At 56.4% G+C, this 20,426-nt stretch overlaps 1 protein-coding gene across 1 annotated transcript; it reads left to right on the top strand.

The window, feature by feature from the left end:
• Positions 1–1,267: 1,267 nt before the first annotated feature.
• Positions 1,268–11,610, top strand: NCAPH (non-SMC condensin I complex subunit H). The gene is made up of 17 exons (XM_051640654.1): positions 1,268–1,367; positions 1,451–1,544; positions 2,490–2,582; positions 3,692–3,830; positions 4,359–4,477; positions 4,773–4,962; positions 5,816–5,907; positions 6,031–6,236; positions 6,575–6,723; positions 7,664–7,767; positions 8,218–8,340; positions 8,626–8,733; positions 9,378–9,545; positions 10,111–10,227; positions 10,396–10,502; positions 10,795–10,870; positions 11,259–11,610. The coding sequence occupies exons 3-17, from the start codon at positions 2,535–2,537 to the stop codon at positions 11,316–11,318; spliced, it is 1,806 nt and encodes a 601-aa protein (XP_051496614.1). The 5' UTR covers positions 1,268–1,367; positions 1,451–1,544; positions 2,490–2,534; the 3' UTR covers positions 11,319–11,610.
• The last annotated feature ends 8,816 nt before the right edge of the window (positions 11,611–20,426 follow it).

Here is a 20,426-nt window from a genome sequence, read left to right as displayed (position 1 = left end):
CAGCCACCCACTAGCCCACCACAAGGGGATGACATCTGAGCTGCTGGGTACTGCCCAGCCAGAGACTGTAAAGCCCAAAGATCCCTTGTTATACCCAGAAACCCATAAAGTGCTAACAAAGAGAGGGCTCCAGGGTATGTTGAGAGCTTATAGCACACCACAAAATACCTGGAGGGCCATGGGGTGCAAGAAAACAAACAGAGGAAGCTCTGGGGAACACCAAACAGCACCCAGGGCAGCTGAGAGACCACCAGAAAACACCTGGAGGGCCTGAGGGGAACCTGCAGAGCAAACTGAGGGGTCAGACAGACGGCTCTGAGGGCACTTCCACACAGGTAGGTGCTCCGGGGGACAACGAAAGGCAAACGGAGGCCTCCGGGGGCACCACTGAACGGCAGAGGCTGTGAGGGGCGGTCAGTACCTAAGCAGGTGGGCTCTGGTGATTCTTCCTCCTCCGAGGCGGGGCTCGCCTGCGGCCGACGGCTGGGAGGGGGCCCGGGCACCCCCGGAGGCGGAAACCATCGCTCAGGGTGCAAGTCGGTCCGTGACAGGAGCTCCTGGGGCCGGTTCCTCACAGGAAGGAGCTCCCCGGGGCCGGTCCGTGACAGGAGCAGCAGGACGGGGCCCTCACAGGAGCTCTCGGGGCCCTCACAGGAGCGGCAGGACCCTCACAGGAGCTCCCCGGGGCCTCACAGGAGCGGCAGGACCCTGAGAGGAGCGGCAGGACCCTGAGAGGAGCGGCAGGACCCTGAGAGGAGCGGCAGGACCCTGAGAGGAGCGGCAGGACCCTGAGAGGAGCGGCAGGACCCTGAGAGGAGCGGCAGGACCCTGAGAGGAGCGGCAGGACCCTGAGAGGAGCTCCCCGGGCCTCACAGGAGCTCCCCGGGGCCTCACAGGAGCTCCCCGGGGCCTCACAGGAGCGGCAGGACCCTGACAGGAGCTCCCCGGGGCCCTGACAGGAGCTCCCCAAGCCCGCCCCGCAGCCGTTACCCTCGCGCCCTGCCGGTGCGCGCCGCAATTCAAACCCTCATGGGGGCGGGGCTTCCGCTCGTCTGATTGGTCGCCGGTCCGCCGGGCCTCCCGCTGATTGGTCCTCGCCGCCAGGGGTGGGCGGGGCGCCGCCGGCGCGGGCAGCGCGGCCCCCGGGCCGGCCCCGCCGCCAGGAGGATGAGCCCCCTGACGCCCCGGCGGGCTCCGGCCGCCTCCCCCGCCGCACGGCCCCTCGCCAGCACCGGCACCCCCGTGCTGGCCGAGTGCCCCGGGAACGACGATGAACGGGAGAGGCGGCAACGCCGGCGCTCCAGGGTCACCGACCTCCAGTTCGGCAGCACCGAGTCGCCGCTGGGCCTCGGCTCACCTGCCCCCAGGTAGGGCCGGGCCCGGTGTCACAGGGTGTGGGGAGGGGGGAACCGGGGAGAGGAAGGTGCCCACGCCGCCGTGTTTCCCCCAGGCAGGCGGAGGCATGGCTGCCCGCCCTCCCTCAGTGGACCAACGCGCAGATCTCGGATCACTACAGCACCTGCATCAAGCTCTCCTCCGAGAACGTGAGTCCGTCACCTCCTGGGCCCCCTCGCGCCGCCTCCGCCGCGCCCTGGCTGCCAGGCCCGGCGGGGATTTAAAGCTCCTTAAGCCATGGATACACGGTTATTCTTCTCCCAAGCCTCCTGAGACCCTGCCCTGATTGAAGCCGCGTCCAGGTCTTGGCTTCTCCTGATGCCTCCCAGGCATCTCCATGTCTCCCTGCTTTGTTGCACGGACCATGTCCCCTGGGTCCTGCTGTAAATACCCCCACGGGTGCTCAGGAACGTGGTTTAGCACTGGAGTCGGTAGTTAGGTTAATTATTGGACTTAATGATCTTAAAGGCCTTTTCCAGTCAAGATGATTCTGTGACCCTGTAAGCTTCTTCACTGAAAGGGTTGATGAACACTGAGCCAGGCTGCCCAGGGAGGTGGTTGAAGGTCTGCAGGAGGGCTAGGGAGGGGATTGTCCCCTCTGCTCTCGTGAGATCCCCCTTCTGGAGCCCCCAACATCAGAAGGACATGAAGCTCCTGGAGAGAGTCCAGAGGAGGCCAAAGAGCTGATCCAAGGGCTGGAGCAGTTCTGCTCGGGAGCCAGGCTGGGAGAGTTGGGGTGTTCAGCCTGGAGAAGAGAAGGCTCCAGGAAGACCTTAGAGCACCTTCCAGTGCCTGAAGGGGCTCCAGGAAAGCTGGGGAGGGGCTTGGGACAAGGGCAGGGAGGGATGGGATGAGGGGGATGGATGAAAACTGGAAGAGGGAGATGGAGGTTGGAGATGAGGAGGGAATTCTTGGGTGTGAGGGTGGTGAGAGCCTGGCCCAGGTTGCCCAGGGAAGCTGTGGCTGCCCCATCCCTGGCAGTGTTGAAGGGCAGGTTGGAGATGTGTTGATGTGGTGCTGAGGGATGAGGGCTCAGAGGGCTCTGACAGGTGTCGTGTGGCAGGGGATCAGTTCTGAGCTGTGCTGTGTTTCAGAAAATCACCACGAAGAATGCCTTTGGCTTACACCTGATAGACTACATGGCTGACATCCTGAAACAGAAGGACTCTGAACTGACCAACTTCAAGGTGAGAGGAACCACTGGGCACAGGGTGCTTTGCTTCTGTCTGGCATTTAGCCTCAGGTTTAGTCAATAGCAATTCTCAAAGGATGCTGAAGGAAACTGAGCTGGTTACTTCCACTAAAAATAGCTGGTCAAGGCAGCACAGTTGCTTTTTGCAGAAGCTTCCACTGTTGAATCCTTTTCAGGATTTAAAACCCCTTTTCAGGAATTAAAGGCTGAAGTCTTTCAGTTATGGGAAGCTTGTTTAAAAGTAAGACATGTGATGCTCTGAGGTAAACAGTGGGTGTTACTACTGGTAACAAAACAAGGCTGGGAGAGAAAGGAAGTTAGTGTGGCTTCCAGACTAACTTTGATCCAGTATGGAGCAGAATAAGGACTTGCCAGGGCCAAGACTTATTTGCTATAATAATTCCCTGATGCTGGGAGGGAGAACTGAATTCTTGGATGGATGGATGAGCTATGGTTGGTGAAACTGAGGAAGGGGTGGGAAACAGCACACAGGTTTTCAGGGGGTGCTCCTTCAGCTTCCTGGGGTGGTCTGTGATCGGAAAAGGCACTTGGCATCTCCTGCACTTCACATCTTTTGACTCTGGAAAATAATATTTGGGAAATGTAATAAATATAATGTATATAATAAATATAATGTGTATAATACATATAATTTAATATAATAAATATAACTTGGGGAAATAGGCTGATACCAACAGGATGAACCCAAAGAAGGAGCAGTGGAGGAGAAAGGTCTCTTAGTAGATGCAAATCTGCACCTTTCTGCTCCTCTCCATTGCTTAATTTTGGCAAATCCAAATATTACCCTTTAAGTTTTACTCTTTAAGTATCACTCTAAGTATTTACTCTAAGTATTACTCTTTAAGTAATACTTATAATAACTCCCCTCCAAAAGAACTGCTGAAGCAAACTGGGCTCTGCTGCTGAAGCCACATCTCGACCCACTTCTGTCTCCAGTGGCTTTCAGGATAAATCCTTTTCCAGTTGCTTTGCTCCTCATAAGCTGCAGACCTGAATTTCTGCAAGCTCTGTGTCTTCTGCATCTTCCAGGTGAGTGACTTTCTCCTTTCTCACTCAGCCTGGCACCTTTTCTCCCCCTGCCAGGTGGCAGCTGGCACACTCGACGCCAGCGCGAAGATCTACGCCGTGCGGGTGGACGCGGTCCATGCAGATGCCTACAAAGTTCTTGGAGGCCTGGGGAAGGACTCAGCCCCTACCAAAAATGTGGACAGCCCAGGAGGAGGTGTGCCACCCACTCATTTTCTCTTAAGCTGCTCCTCTGCGTGAGAGAAATGTCAGTGCACTTATATAGCACCCACGAACTTTGAAGTGCTTTGTGCATCCGAGAGAGGAGCACTAACTTTGTTTTCCAAGACTAAGAAATTCCAGATGAGTTTGCCCGGGTGCTTGAGCAGAGAGGGTGGAGACGAGGACCCAAATCTGTTGTTCAATCCTGTATTCCAGCCATCTGGCCTGTCAGATTTGAATGCAGATGAAAGGTGGCCTCATCTGAGATGTTAAAAATGAAGTACTCCACTCTTGACTGTCCTTTGCTTTGAAATGGAAACATGTAGTTAAGATAAAATAAAGTTGATAAAAGGAAATGCAGCCAATAAAACACTGGTACTTCATGCTGATAGATACTTAACTGGGTAACTTCACACCCACTGGCTTCTGTGTGTCCTACAAACTGAAATAAGAGTTGTGTTCTGCCTCCACAGGGGATTTTAGCAAGTTTTCGAACTGCAACTTGTTCTTCTTTTCCTTTCAGAAGACAGCCCAGCCCCTGAGGCTGCCAAAAGGGTGCAGGCAAAGAAGAAGCACTCAATCAAAACCATCGAGCAGAACCTGAACAACATCAACGTGTCGGAGGCCAATCGCAGATGTGAGGTGGGTTCTGTAGCAGCTGCCTTCAGGGGGAGGAAAGGAGATGTCCCCTCATCCTCATTTATCTTGTTTTCCTGCTGGTGCATTCCTCTTTTAAGCTCTACCTCTGAACCCTGCTCTTGTAGCAGGATTGTTCCTCAACATGTTGCTTCCTCTTGCATGAGGCAACTGGGAGAGCTCCCTGATTGCTGACAAAGATGTGTCAGTTGGTGTCCCCTTGGATCTGCTCCTGCAGAGCCCTGCTTCACCCCCTCTATCTACTCCATTCCTTGATTCTTCTTCATTCCTTACCCTGTAGGTTGATCCCATGTTCCAGAGAACAGCTGCATCCTTTGATGAATGCAGCACAGTTGGTGTTTTCCTCATGGGGCTGCGTACCCAGGGCTGCCACAGCCAGCTCCTCTTTGACTCCAAGGTTGTGCCACTCCCTTCTGCAGAGACCCTGATGGTGCCAAACTCTGATCCTCTGACAGTCACAGATTTAAAACGTGAGTGCCAGGAACCACCAAGCTGAGGGGACCATCCAGTGCCTGAAGGGGCTCCAGGAAAGCTGGGGAGGGACTTGGGACAAGGGCAGGGAGGGATGGGATGAGGGGGATGGATGAAAACTGGGAGAGGGAGATGGAGGTTGGAGATGAGAAGGGAATTCTGGGCTTTGAGGGTGGTGAGAGCCTGGCCCAGGTTGCCCAGGGAAGCTGTGGCTGCCCCATCCCTGGCAGTGTTGAAGGGCAGGTTGGATGGGGCTTGGAGCAGCCTGGGCTGGTGGGAGGTGTCCCTGCCCATGCAGGGGGTTGGATTTAGATGATCTTTAAGGTCCCTTCCAACCCAAACCATCCTATGATTCTGTCCAGACCTTTCCATCCTTCTCACCTCCCACACGTGCTTGTTTTAACCTCAGCCAGCTTGACCTGGGCTTTTGTTGCTGCTTGCCCACCCTGTGGCACCACCGCTCTGATTCTGCTCAAGTCTGAGGCCAGTGGCTGCAAAACCAGGACTTTTGGAGGTCTGAGATGACTACATGCAGCTTAACCTCTGGCAGGTCTCTCATGAGCTGTGCAGCAGCTGAGATCAGTGTGCTCCAAACTAAGACCTGAGCTTCTTAAGAATCTTTTGAGCCTGTAAATGCTGCCAGACCTCTCTGCTCTGAGAATTTTCCCAGCGTTATGCCCACGAGTTGGAGCAGCAACTCGACTCACCCTTTCTGCTGAGAAATGAGCCCTACAGCCAGCCCTACATGCAAGGAGGGTTTCCTACATGGCTTTAAGAATGATTTCATGCCTGGCACTTGTTTTAGCTGCTGGTGGCTTCACCCTGTGTCTAACCTCTCCTCCTTGTCCCCAGCCCTGCTAGCTCAGTGCATTGAAAGCCGCCCCATCTGCTCCTCGCTGGCTGGTTTCCAGTTTACAAAGTGGGATGCAGAATCCCACAATGAGGTATGTTGGTTAGTTCTGTGCTGGGTGGGGTAGCCCAGCTGTGCTCTGTGCTCACCTCCAAAAGCATCTCCACAAAACACCAAGGCTGCTGATATCCTGCATTTTTCCCTTCTCCTCCCACAGTCAGTGTCAGCCCTGCTGGATAAGTTTAAGAAGAGTGACCAAGTGTTTGATATCAACGGGCAGATTGACAGTGAGGGGGAGGACTGTGCTCCTGCCCTGCCAGAGGATGACTTCATTTCTGACTCCCCCAGGAGTGCAGGAGCAGACAAGATTGGGGAATTCACAGAAAACCCCAGCTCCTTTGGAACAGTCAACCAGAGCAAGAGGTAAGGAGCCACTGAGCATCTGTCACTTCAGCAGCTTCTGACAGCTCCCTGGGGAGTGTTTCATTGACCATGTACAAATTTCTCATCTGGCTAGAGCTGGCTTTCTGTTCAAGTAACATTTCTACCCCCCAGTTTCTCCATCTGCCCAGTTTCCAGCCTGCCCTTTGGCAAATCCACCTCTGTTTTTCCTGAAAAAACTTAACACCAAGTACTGTTCCCTGGTTAAAGATGCTGGCAGAGCAAGAGGGCCACGTCTCTGTCTGGATATTGAATGCATGCTCAGGCCTGGTGTGTGCCAAAGGAATGATTTCACTGAGCAGCACGTGTGCTCTTTCCAGAACTGATGTGATTCCTTTTGGAGAAGGAGACATTGGGAGCATGTGCCTTCATCTCTCCATGAAACCAGGGGAATACTCCTACTTCAGTCCCCGGACTCTGTCGATGTGGGCTGGCCCAGAGCACTGGAGGTTCAAACCTCGGCACAAATGTACGTATTGAGAGACACTCAGACACTGCAGAGGCCAGGACCTGCTGCCCTTTGGAGATGGGTGGCATCTGAGTCCTGAACTAGGGACAGGAAATCATAGAATCATGGAATGGGTTGGAAGGGACCTGAAAGACCATCTAGATCCAACCCCCTGCATGGGCAGGGACACCTCCCACCAGCCCAGGCTGCTCCAAGCCCCATCCAACCTGCCCTTCAACACTGCCAGGGATGGGGCAGCCACAGCTTCCCTGGGCAACCTGGGCCAGGGTCTCCCCACCCTCACAGCCAAGAATTCCCTCCTCATCTCCAACCTCAATCTCCCTCTCCCACTTTTCATCCATCCCTCTCATCCCATCCCTCCCAGCCCTTGTCCCAAGTCCCTCCCCAGCTTTCCTGGAGCCCCTTCAGGCACTGGAAGGTGCTCTAAGGTCTCCCTGGAGCCTTCTCTTCTCCAGGCTGAACACCCCAACTCTCCCAGCCTGTCTCCAGAGCAGAACTGCTCCAGCCCTTGGATCATCTCTCCAGGAGCTTCATGTCCTTTTGATGTTGGAGGCTCCAGAAAGGGGATCTCACCAGAGCAGAGGGGACAATCCCCTCCCTGGCCCTGCTGGTCACACTGCTGGTGACACAGCCCAGGACACGGTTTCTGGGCTCCAACACATGGTGCCTGCTCATGTTGAGCTTCTCATCACCCATCACCCCCAAGTCCTTCTCCTCAGGGCTTTTTTTTTATCCATTCTCCACCCAACGTGTGCTTGGGATTGCCCCAAGCAATCTTCTTTCTATAAATAGACATGGCTCCCTTTAAAACATGGAGCTGAGAACAACACCTTTTGCTTTCCTGTAACAAAGGGAAAAGTCCTTCTGGGTAGCCTGTGTTCAAGTTAGGAGTGAGCTGGTTGCCCTCACTCAAAGCAGTGACACTTCCTTTCTGCAGCAGATGCCAACTCTGAAAAAGAGACCAAGAAAAGGACTGCAAAGAAAGTGTTTGAAATTAACTTTGATGAGGAGATTAACTTCACCACATATTTCCGTAAGACCAAGGTGGGTGCAGAGTTTATTCCTCTTTCTGCTCTCTCTCTTGCCCTGTCAGGGTGGCTTGGAACTGTTGTCTTCAAATGGTTCCTGTGAAACTGGCTCTGCAAACCCAACATATCATGTATGTTCCTTGAAGTGGGGTCTTCTGACTTCAGGTACAAGAGGCTTTTACCAGCCTTGGGGTGGAGAACCAGCCTGGATTCTTCCTGGCTTCATAGAATCATAGAATGCCAGGTTGGAAGGAACTTCAAGGATCATCTACCCATGGCTTCCTATCCTGCCAGCCCAGGAGACCCTGCAGGTCCACCTGGGTGCACTGACTGAACCAGTGTGGATCTCCTCTTTGGAGGCATCTCAGAACTCACCCCCTTTCAGACAAAAACCTGTGTTCAGAGCACTTATTAATCTCCCAGGGAGTGGACAGCTCATGGATCATGACATTTATTCCTTCTCCAGGCACCTGTCACTCTGGCCAAATCCATTCTGGAAAGCCAGAATACAAAGAGCACCACACTTCCCACAGACTTCAACTATGACCCTAACAACATTCTCCAGCTGTTCCTCAAACCAGCTATTAAGGTAAGAACCTTCTCTGAGAGCCTGCTGGGGACAATTCCATGCACAAAACCACTCCCCACCCAACACCTGGAGAACTTCAGGATGTTGCTCAGGTCTGGAGATGGGCCAGGGTGTCTCACCACAACCTGACCCACTTGTGGATGCTGTTGTGCTTTACAAAGGGACTTTGCTAGAGGGCTGGGATGAAGAGGAGGAGGAAGAATCAGGTTGGGAAAGGGGGAAGTGATGAAGAACCAAGGCTGGAGGAGGGATTTAGAGTCTTTCCTTTCCTGCCTGTGTCTGTAGCTCTGCAGGGCAGCTGAGCCAGGAACCTCCTTGCATCCCGAGGACGAGATCCATGAGTACGACTACAACAACCCCAATGACACCTCCAACTTCTGCCCTGCCCTGCAGGTAACTGCAACGAGCTGACTTCTTCCTCTTGCCTGTATTTGATATTGTGGGGGGGAATCATTTAGGGGAGAAGCTGTGTCCAGAATGAATGACCAGGGGAAAGGAATTGGTGCTGCAGGTTGTGACAAGGCTGGAGGAGTCTCTGCTCTGGCCTCTTGCTCTAACAACATCAACTAAAGCATCTCCCTTTGGTGTTTGCCAGTCAGTTTGCTGCCAAAATTCCATTCCAGCATTTTCCACACACCTAAAACAGGAGGAAAGGCCATTGCTCACCTCTGCAGTTATCCCTCTACACTGAGGTTTGCTCCTGTTAAAGTAAATTCCTTCTAAAGCTTCAACTTCTTACCAGGCCAGTGCTGAGTGGCTGTGACAAGTCTTGGCTGGTCCCATGCTGGCCAGAGAGCCCTTAGATCTGTTACCTTTCCATGTAGAACCATCTTGTGATGTTCTGTGCTCAAGATCTCCCTTGGGTTTAGCCTCAGCACCTTGGGGAGAGGCTGAATGGGAACATGCTCCATGGGGAAGGTGGGCAGGCATCACCACCCTCCTGAGGGGCAGGTGCTCTTGTTCTCTCAGTGCAGGACACCTCTGGCTTCTCAGAGATGTCTCTGGGTGGCCTCACTGCTGCTTCTCTTCTTGCTCAGGCTGCAGACAGTGATGATGACAATGAACCTGTTCAGTTCCTGAGCCGGACAGGGGTGTTCAACCTCACTGCCCACCCTGAGGCTCAAGAGGCTGAGCTCAACAGGCTGACTGGCAATGCTGATATCACAACCTACGGAGAGATGAACCTCGTTGCTGAGCCCCAGAAGGTGAGGACTCATCACCCAGCTGTGAGATGCTCATGGGGCAGGTCTGGAGCAAAGTCTCCCAACACCTCAGGTGGTTAGAATCATAGGATCATAGCATGTGTGGGGTTGGAAGGGACCTTTAAAGATCACCTTGTACAGCCCCGTCTGCAGTGCACAGTGACCTTTTTGACTAGATCTGAGTCCCATCAAGCCTGACCTTGAATGTCTACAGGGATAGGGCCTCCACCACCTCTCTGGGCAACCTGTTCCAGTGTTTCAGTACCTCATAGTGAAGAACTTCTTCCTGATATCCAATCTGAATCCACCCTCTTTTAGTTTAAGGCTGTTGCCCCTCATCCTAGACCAGTTTCCCTGGTGCAGGATCTCCTGGGTTTGCTGCTGGACACTTTATTCCCAGACAAACCCTTGTGTAAGAGAAGGGAATTAAAAATCCAAGGTTTAGTGGTAAGAAAACAACATTCATGTTGTTCCCAAGGACAACCAGGTTCTGATTGTTCCTGACTGAAGATGGTGCTGCTGCCCCTGCTCAGTTCCTCTCAGATAACCCTGGACTTCCTTTCCTCAGGTGAATAAGATTGCAATTCAATATGCAAAGACAGCCAAGAAAATGGACATGAAGAGGCTGAAGAAAAACATGTGGGAGCTCTTGACTGAAGGACAGAAGAAACTAATGGTGGCAGAGGTGAGTGGAGGTGGAGCCAGATACCTCAAGGGGTCCAAGGTAACCCTGCAGGTAACCATGCTTAACTCCTGCAGAGACAGTCAAGGTTTAGCAGCAATTCCTTTCTGGTTAGTCTTTAGTTGGTTAGGACTGGCTGGGTGTGACTTGCATTGGTTTTTCACTAAATAGATGGAAGATGAGAAGGAGGAAATGGAGAAGAAGGAGGAGAAGGAGGACCTGTCAATGGTAGCAGATGAGAAGGTCTTCAGCAACATCACAAATCAACTGCTTCACAGGTAGGGAGGCCCTAGAAAGGCTGGACTGAAGATGGATTTTAACTAACTGACCCCTCCTGTATCTATTAACAACCTGCTAATTGAACCCTGTAGGGGGAAAAAAAATCTCTTCTCTTGCTCTCTGGGAGGGGTTTGGGTTGCATTCAGCTTGGCAGATGGGAGGGGAAGGGTAGAGAAAACCAGATTCCTGGGGAAGGAGCTGGTCCTTGGTGTCCTGGTCCTTGAGACATGCTCAGCCCTCTGGGTTTCAGTAGGTTCTGGCCATCCTGACCTTCTGTCCTCTCCTTTGCAGGTTGCCTTCTGTGATGGCCACCAACCTGTCTGTGCCCTTGGCCTTTGCCTGCCTCTTGCATTTGGCAAACGAGAAGGTGAGTGCAGAGTGGGGGGAGAGATGGGGGGAGCAGGACTGTGCTCTTGGTGCACCAGGACTTCACAACCAAAGTCCCTGTTCCATGCTTACATGGAACATGAACCAGGCTGAGATGTTGGGAATGACAGCCTGTGGTTGAGCACTCAGCACTTCCAGCCTAACTGCTGTCAGTCCTTCCTCATCCTCAACTCTGGCAGCAGCAGGACCAGTATTTTGTTGTCCTACATTGGGTTTTGGACTCTGAAGCAACAGCTGAGAATCTTTGGTCTTGCTGTGGGTGACAGAAGGGGCTGGGGTTGCTCTGAACCTTTGTAGTTTTTCTGCCAGGCCTTCAGAGTCGGAGCAGAAGAGTCCAGCTTTCTCAAACTTAGCTTTTCTTTCCCCAGAACCTAAGGCTGGAGAGCACAGAGGACCTTTCTGATGTCCTTGTGAAACAAGGCAACTGAGCCCCATGTGGAGCAGAGCACCAGGGCTGACCCCCAGGACAGAGCTCAGCTTCTCAGCTCCACTGCTCCCTCTGGACTCTCTCACCAGTGGCAGATTTTTCTCCTCCCAGCACCGTTGCTGAGAAATCCCACTGGTCTCCACACCTCAGGAAGACTTCAATCAAACCTAAACATGGGACCTGTACAGATGGACCAGCTGCAGCTCCTGCCATCTTCAAACCATCAGCTCTTTCCTGGGTCTGGAGGGTGTAGTTCCTCCATCTCACTGGGAAGCACCAGCTAAAGACTCCTCTGCGTGTCCCTGATTCCCAGTACATGGACTGACTCTCAACTCATGTTCCCAATTCCTCCTGCAGTTCCTCCAGTTCATCCTGTGAAATTATTTACCTTTTATACTGAGTTTAAAGATAATAAATTGCTGCAGACTTTGTAGATGGGCCTTTGAGAAGGAGAAGGAGGAGTCTCCAAAAACAGGAGAGAGGTTAATAACAGCAAGGGCAGGGCAGCTCCCTCAGGAAAGGTGAGCCTTGCATCACCAGCCAGGTCCCAGTCCCTCAGCACCTGAACTATGTGAGCAGAACCAACCTGGAGATGGTGGCCAGGTTCAACCAACTGTTGAGATCACCAGGGAAGTTCATGGTGCTGGAGCAGATCCAAGATCAAGCTGGGAAGTCGGGCTGCAGGTCAGGATTGGGTCTGAGGTGCTGAGGCAGGGAGACCAGCACTCCCAGCCCAGCTCAGGCAGGGACTGAAGCCCTTGAGATGAGCTTCAATGGAGCTCCTGGGCCATGGGTGTGGGTCAAGGCCTCTGAGGAGGTTGTTCATGGTCATTAGAGCTTATTGCTGCCCTCAGAACTAAGAGGTGGGCGGGAAGAGCTCTGTGTGGAGCCAGCCCTGCCCCTGAGGGCATCCCTGGGCCAGATGTTGGGCACAGCTGGCCTGGGGGGCAGGTTGGGGGCACAAGACAAGAGGTTTTAAGTAAAAGAGTCACAAGCAGGGACTGTCTTCAGGGAAGGATGTATTTGGGACTCTGCTGAGGGGGGAGATCCAACAGGAAGCACCAGCAAACCCCCCCCAGTGACCACAGCTTGGGGACACTTCCCAAGGCCTTCTGGGGCCATTTGGGGTGGCAGCCCCTGCTTCACCCCAGCACCCCCACACCTCCCACCCCCAGGATCTGGGCCACATCCTGCCCCACTGCTCAGCCCCTGCTGCCCCTCCTGTTGTCTTTGAGACCCTTCAGCCCCTCGGGGAGCCACGGGGGGGCTGCAAGTAGATCCTGCCCCTCCCTGCCCGTGGGGCTGTGTCAGGAGGGGGGGTGGAAGAAGCAGGTGGTCTTGTTGCAGCTCTGAGCACTGGGCAGCCCCCCCAACCTTGGCACCACCAGCAAGCTGCCCAGCTCCTGCTCCAGCATCTGGAGAAGGAAATCATAGGATCACTGAATCATTCCCCTCAGAAAAGACCTTAAGATCATCGAGTCCAACAATTAACCCAACTCTACCAAGTCTGGTGCCAGCCCACGTCCCTCAGCACCATCTCCAGGGCTTGGAAACCCCTCCAGGGATGGGGACTCCCCCCCCCTGCCCTGGGCAGCCTGGGCCAGGACCTGACAACCCTTTCCAGGGAGAAACTGTTCCCAAGATCCAACCTGAACCTCCCCTGGGCAACCTGAGGCTGGTTCCTCTTGTCCCATCCCTTGTTCCTGGGGAGCAGAGCCCGACCCCCCTGGCTCCAACCTCCTCTCAGGCAGTTGCAGAGCAGAAGGTCTCCCCTCAGCCTCCTTTGCTCCAGGCTGGACACCCCCAGCTCCCTCAGCTGCTCCTCACAAGTTCTTCAGAGCCTTCTCCTTGTGCTCCAGCCCCTTCCCCAGCTCCATTGCCCTTCTCTGGGCACACCCCAACCCCTCAATGTCCTTTTTCTGACCCAAAACTGGCCCCAGGATTCAAGATGCTGCCCCACCAGTGCCCAGCACAGGAGGACAACCAACACTACCATGGCCCATGCCCCATCATAAGGGCTTGCAGTGGGGAAAGCTGCCCTCCACGAGCTGGGCCAAGGTGGGGAGGAGATGCCTGGGGTGGGTGCAGAACCACCCACCTCCTTGCGTGCAGCCAGCCTCTGCCTCCACTCGCTCAGCTCCATGTTGTGCTCCTGCTCCAGCCTCCCCAGCTGCCTCCTCTCCTGCTCTGCCAACAGCTGCATCTTCTCCCTCTGGGAGGTGGGAAGGAGAAGGAAGGTGCTGGAGCAGAGGGACCCCCCACACACACCCCTGGGGTGGCCAGTTTTGTAGTGGTCCCTGGTACCTGCATCTGCTCCAGCTCTGCCAGGTTTTCAGCCTGTTGCTGCTGCAGCTTCTGCAGCTGCTGCTCCTGCCTCTGCTGCTGCTGCTCCTCCTGCCTCTGCTGCTGCTGCTCCTCCTGCCTCTGCTGCTGCTGTGGGGACAGCCCAGTCACCCTCCCCTTCCCCAAAAGCCATCACAGCTTTCACACGGTCTCTCCCCACACTTGTTGCTGGGGAACCTCGTTGGCCCCAGATAGGTCCTCCTACCTGCTTGAACTTCTCCCTCTGCTTGGCCCCAGGAGCCTCCTGGACCTTCAGGTTGTCCTTGAAGAGAGCCAGGCGGCTCTTGGCTTCGCAGCGCTGGTTCTTCAGCAGCTGAGTCCTCTCCTGCACCTGCTGGCTCCTCAGGTCCTCCAGCAAGAACTGGTGGAAGCGGTTCATCCTCTCTGTCTCCTGGGAAAGGGGCAGGAGGCTGAGCCAGGAGAAGGGGCAGGAGCTCCCCAGGGCTGGTGGAAGCACCACCCGTGGTTCCCACCTCACCTTCTCGTGGCGCTTGCGGAGCTGCTGCTTCTGCAGGGCGTGCTGCTCCTTCACCTGCTGCCTGAAGAGCTGGTACTTCTCCTGCAGGTGCCCTTGCTCCATGCTCCACACCACCGACTCACGGGCTGCCAGGCAAGCCCACAGCACCATCACCACCTCCAAAAATCCCCCCACCCAGACCCCCTGCTCCCTTCCCCAGGAGGAGCCCTCCCCACTCCCCTCCTCCCAACCCTGCTGCACCTCTCCTGAGGCTGTGGATCTTGCTGATGCACTCCCAGTCGATGGACACCATCTTCTTCTTGTGCTCCTGGACAACTCTCTGCAGGGCTGCGTTGAGTTCCTCCTGCTGCTGCTGCAGGAACCGCTGCTCCTGCGGTGAGGAACAGCGGGGGCTTCATCCCAGCCCCTGGGGTGAGAAGGTCCCTGGGGCTCTTGGTGGCACAGCTGCCCCGAACCCTCACCTCTCTCCCATCGCCCTTCAGCTCTTGCATCCTCCTCTGGGAGACCTTCTCCTGGAGGGACTTGAGGCGCTTGGCCTCGTCCCGCAGCCTGGTGGTGAACACCAGCTCCTGACGCTCCTTCAGCTGCCGGTGGCGCCGCTCCCAGCTCTCCACCTCCCGGTCATAGAACCCCTTCTTGCTCTGCCATCGAGACGTGGTCCACAAGGATCAACCATGACCACCAAATCCTCCCCCCCCTTAGCCCCAGCATCTCCCAGGGTGGGTCCCCCAGTGTCCCTCCTGGCACCAAGGGACAGTGGCCCCGGGTTACCGTCATCTCCTGCTCGATGTGACGGAACATCTGCTCCCGCTGCTGGTGGAACTTCTGCTCCAGCTGGCTCTGAGCTCGCTGCTCCTCCTTCTGCAGCACCCGCAGCTCACGGAGCTCCTGGCGCCTGGAGGTTGGGGGAAGAGGAGTGAGAGGAGGCCCAAAGTTGGCCTTGGAGGCACCTCTCCCTCTCTTCCAGGATGGCCGACTCATAGGTGGCTAAAGAAGCAGCTCAGCCTTGGTGCAACACCATGGAGAAGACTTTCTCCAGCAAGAGGGAAGGTGGGATGCCCGTTGGGTCTGTGGTGGTCACTCTCCCAAGCTCAGCTGTTGTCTCTGCCCTTCCATCTCCCCCCTCATCATTCCCTGCCCTCCTTGGGTGATGTGAGAGCTTCTGGAGGAAGATCTTCCCCTCCTGGTTCCTTCAGCTGGTTGCTGGACACACCAGATATGGGGCTGGGCAACGTTCTGGCTCCTCAGGTGTCCCTGCTGCACAGCCCTGAGGACGCAGGAAGGGCTTGCTCATGCTCTCCTGCTGGAGCAGACCCTGGCCAGGGAGGCAGATGAGTTTGCCAAACCTGGAGGTCAATCACTTGTGCTTTGCAGCGTCCCACACACCCATCCTCCCTCCTGCACCCTCTCCCCTTTGCCCCTGGTCCCCCTCGGCCAGAAAGAGGTGGGAGATGCCTGGTGGCCCCCCCAGCACCAGCAGCACCCACCAAGCTGAGCGCCCCAGCCCGTCCCTCGCCGCGGCGGTGCCGACGGTCCTGGTGGTGGTCACTCTCACCTCCTCCCCATCCACCACAAACCTCCTTGTTTTCTTGACCATCCTTTGGAGCGAGGCAGGTTCCTGCCACCAGGAGCAACAGTTGGAGCCCAGGCAGCCCAACACGACCTACACCCAAGGTGGGATCCCACGCAAAGTGGGGGGGTAGGGCTTGATGTGGCTGTGGTACCTGCAAGGGTCTCACCTGCTGGGCTTTCCCAGCAGACTGGGTGGCTGCAGGCAGGGTGCTGGGACCTTGGACATCTGCAGGGCTTTCCACAGGGGATGGATCCTCTCTTGGCTTTGACCTGATGGGTGGATCTGGTGGGTTCCCCGTTTCCCACGCTGCCCGTGCCTGGGAAGACGTGCGAACAAGGACAATGCTTGTGGCCTTTGTGGCCTTTGGATGTCCACCAAGGTCTTCCTGGGGCTCTGACACTGCTCTGTGACCCTTCAAGCCACCCAGCTCCTCTCCAGATCCAGCCCTTAATGGCCCTTCAGGAGCTGCAGCAACCTGCGCCCTGTCTTCTCCAAGCTCTCCACCATTCCCATCTTGGCCTTTCCAGTCATTCCCAGGAGCAGCTCCTGGCTGGTTGTCTCCGGGGCTGTTTTCCACTTCATCTTCTGATTCATCTTCACCAGGCCCTGGGATCTGCACCTGGGATGAATCCTCTGCTGAATATTGGGCTTCCTCACCTGCAGGTCCCTCTCCTGCACATGCCACTGGTTCCTCTCCTGCCACCATCACTGTCCCAGGGCTGGCTGCACCTCCTGCTGGTTGATGGTCTCCAGTCAAGCACCTTTTTACAACATCCTCTTCCCATTTCACTTGGCCTTCCTCAGGAGAAATTTCCACCTGAGTTTCAGCATCATCTGTGGCTTCCCCCTCATGCCTCCCCCCCTCCTGCTCAATCACATCCAGGGGGGCAGAGATGGGCTCCCCCACAGCTGAGTTCCTCTCCCCGTTGTTCCTCTCTCCAGTCTCTCCTCGACTGGCCAGAGGTTCCTGCCACCCCTTGAGAACCTCTGACCCCAGCACTACCACCTCCCTAACACTGGACATCAGCATTTCTCCACCCTGTGGCACCTCCTCCTCCACCACCTCAGTCTCCTCAGTCTTCCCAGCACCCTCAGGCCCCATGGGTGCTCTCCCCATTCCATCACCATCCTTCCCAAGGCCATCTTCAGCCCTAGTGGAGCCAACCCCAACCTTCAGCTCTACCAACGACTGAGTAACCCAGCCCTGATGCTCCACCAGAGACTTGAACCTCTGGGTTTGGGTTCCCATGACCCACAGATCCAGGGCAGCCAGCAGCTGCCCCACAGCTGATCCTCTGCACCAGCCCCTGTCCATGGGTGCAGGCAGGGCCAGCGAGATACCAGCAGGGTCTCTGCTTGACCTCTTCTTTGGGTGGCTTTTGGGGGTCAGAACAGGGCTTGGTTGGCTTGCCAGCTGTCCCTCCATGGACATTCCAGCCACCAGTGATGTGTCAGCAGGTTGGCTTCCCTCCTGGAGCTCTGCCTTGGGTCCAACCTGCTCTGCCTTCAGCTCTTGCAGGTCACCAAGGTCTCCTGCCTGCTCGGCCACCTTGCAGGAGGTCCCCAGAGAGTGAGTCTTTTCTTCTTGACACCCTTGAACTTCTCCTCCTGCCTCTGCTGGCACCAGTGTCCCTTGAGGAGCAGCAGGTGCTGTGACCTCCAGCCCACTCTGCTGTTCCCTGGGCTGCTCCTTCCCCATCTCTGGGGCCTTCATCCCTCCGAAGAACGACCTGCGCCGCAGCAGCTGCCAGACCTCAGGTGGCCTCTTCCCAGGGAGCCTCCCAGGACACTGGGGCTCAGGTGAGGACCTTCTCCTCCTTTGCTTCAAGAAGTCAGATGCTCTCTTGGCCCTGGGTTCTGCCACCACCTGGACGTGGGGTGGGATTCCCAGCTCCTCACCCACACGCCCTGCAGCATCTGGGGGCTGATGACCCCCCAGGGTTGGGGGGCAGGAGGACCCTCCACGCTCCTGGGGTGGACAACAAGGGTAGAATTGAGGCTCAAGGAGCTGGTGGAAAGGGTTGGGGGGGTCTTGCACCCCAGGTGGCCACTACTCACGCACCAAGGGGGCAGGACCTTCCTCCCCATCCTCTTCCTCCAGCACATCCGCGCAGGCTTCGGCCACCAGCTCCCGCAGCGGCCGCTTGTCGGAGACCCCGGCCACAAAGGGGTGCTGGGTGGGAGTGAGGGAGGTGAGCAGGACCACCCAGCCACCAGGGAGGGGGTCCCAGCACCCTGGGCAGGTGGCCAGGGGTGCTACCCACCTGCAGGAGCTGGCTGGCTGACCACCGTGCCTCGGGGCTCTTCTCCAAGGACTTCCTTAGGAAGTCCTTGAAGTCTTCAGACCTGTGGGATGGGCTCTGTGAGCACGGGGCCACCAAAGCTCCATGTCAGCCCTCCTGTGGACCCCATGGAGCTTGGGATGGTGCTAGGGACACTCATGTTCTGCTAGCACCTTGGCAGGAGATCCCCACCCCGGTGCTGCCCACCAGTGTCACCTTCTGTGGGCAAAGGTGGCATGATGGGAAACCTGGGCTGATGCTTCTGGGGCTGGGCTTGGAGGAGCCACAACCAGCACCACTTATGGTCCAAGAGCCCATCCCACCTGCCTGGACCAGCAGGAGCTGCCCCATGGGACAGCTCCTCCCACTGTCACAGACACTGGGGTGAGGTCTCCACAGGGGGACTCACCACCTCTGGGGGTGACGCAGGGTGGGGGGCTGGGACTTGGTGATCTTCAGCAGCACCCTCAGGGGGTTCAGCTCGTGGTGGGGGGGCTCCATCTCAGCCATCTCAATCAACGTGATGCCCAGTGACCAGATGTCAGCCTTGTAGCCATAGGGGTTCTCCTTGGAGGTCTCACACTGCACCACCTCCGGGGCCATCCTGCGTATGGGGGAGAGGGGAAGAGGTCCAGCCTGCCCTGGGCTGGGAGCTAGTATCTTCTTCTCAAACCAAACCTATCTCCTGTTGGGACAACCCAACAGGCAGAAGAGGTGAAATTCGACCCCAAGTCCTCCAACCCTACCCCAGGAGGTCTTACACCCACCAGCACCCCACGTCTTCTCTCCATACATGCTACCGAGAAGCTCACCCAGCTTTGGCTGGAGGAGGAAAGATCTGGTTCCTTGAGGTGCTCCTGGTGGTGAGGAGCTGGCTGTGAGCACCCACAGGAGGAACAGGACCCCTGGGCTCCCCCATCCCACCCACCTACACCCCCCCCATCCCAGGGGCTTCCCACCCATCCCTACCAGTACGGGGTGCCGATGAAGGACCCGCGCCGCTGGGCCGTGCTGGAGTTCTTGGCTGAGACACCAAAATCAGCTGCAGAGCAGAAAGCAGCAGCTGGAGACCTCATCCTTGGGGGAAACACCCCCACACCCCGTGGGGCTCCACTCCTGGCCCAGTTCCCCCAGCCCGGGACTCACCCAGCTTGACGTCCCCATCAAGGGTGAGGAGAACGTTGCCAGCCTTGATGTCCCTGTGGATGATCCTGCAGCCGTGCAGGTACTGCAGGGCCAGCAGCAGCTGCTTGCAGACCACCCGGATCTGCTCCTCTGTCAGCCCCTTCTCCAGCTCTGTCATCAGCACAAAACAACCCCACCACCACCACCACCACCAATGGGGAGGAGGAGCCAGAAGATCTGCCAGTCCCACCCCAAACCTTCCAACAGCTGGGATAAAAACAAAATAAAATCCATTCCTTTACCCAAAATCACCGCATCCACCGACCCTCCGGGGCAAAACTCCACCAGGATCTGCAGGGAGAGGTTCCCCACCTTGGTCTTCAAACCCCTCCAGACCAAGCCCCCAAGACTTGGGGGGACCCCAGATGATGCCCGGGGGGGGGCTCAGCACCCTCACCCAGAGCTGCCCGTCCCAGTAGAGCGTGTCCAGCAGCTTGGTGATGTTGGGGTGGTGGCAGCTGGCCAGGATCTCAATCTCCACCAGGTGGTCCTCCAGCTCCTCCTCTCTGGGGGTGACAATCACCTTGGCAGCCGCCAACGTCCCCGTCACCTTGTTCTGTGCCTGGGGGAGAAGGTCCGGGGGGGGGGGGGGCTTGTTGGGGGATGAGGGGAGCAGCAGCCCCGGGTTTTGGGGTGGGGGGAAAGGTGGGACCCACCACGTTCTGCCCTGGGTGCTTGGGACCACGGAGCCAAATGCCCGGGACACACGTGGGGACCTTGGTGGGAGCAGAGCCAGGAAGGAGAGGGACACGGGGCTGATGGCCCCATTGAGGCCGTGCCCTCCTGTCTGAGGGTCCCAGGACATCCCACTCTATCCCAGTGTGGGTCCTGGAACATCCCACTCTATCCCAAACCCTCTGTGTGTGTCCCAGAGCATCCCACTCGATCCTGAACTCTCTGTGTGGAGTGTGGATCCCAGAACATCCCACTCGATCCCAGACTCTCTGCATGGGTCCCAGAGCACCCCGTTCTATCCCAAACCCTGTGCAAGGGTCCCAGAGCACCCCACTCTATCCCAAACCCTCTGTGTGTGTCCCAGAGCATCCCACCCTGTTCCAAACTCTCTGTGTGGATCCCACACCCCGTGCAAGGGTCCCAGAACATCCCACTCTATCCCAAACCCTCTGTGTGAATCCCAGAACACCTCACTGTATCCCAAACCCTCTGTGTGTGTCCCAGAGCATCCCACTCTATCCCAAACCCGCTGTGTGTATCCCAGAACATCCCACTCAAACTCTCTCTCTGTGT

This window comes from Apus apus, chromosome 26 (genome assembly GCF_020740795.1).
Source record: "Apus apus isolate bApuApu2 chromosome 26, bApuApu2.pri.cur, whole genome shotgun sequence".
In the NCBI taxonomy this organism is placed as follows: Eukaryota; Metazoa; Chordata; class Aves; order Apodiformes; family Apodidae; genus Apus; species Apus apus.
Note: the sequence above shows the minus strand (reverse complement) of the source record. Positions and strands in the feature narration are given on the sequence as shown.

Bases quoted from the DNA above. Each gene is read 5' to 3' on its own strand.
- NCAPH (XM_051640654.1), top strand. From the start codon at position 2,535: ATGGCTGACATCCTGAAACAGAAGGACTCTGAACTGACCAACTTCAAG. The intron at 2,583-3,691 runs GTGAGAGGAACC...TCCCCCTGCCAG, and splicing joins CTGAACTGACCAACTTCAAG to GTGGCAGCTGGCACACTCGA. The intron at 6,237-6,574 runs GTAAGGAGCCAC...TGCTCTTTCCAG, and splicing joins ACAGTCAACCAGAGCAAGAG to AACTGATGTGATTCCTTTTG.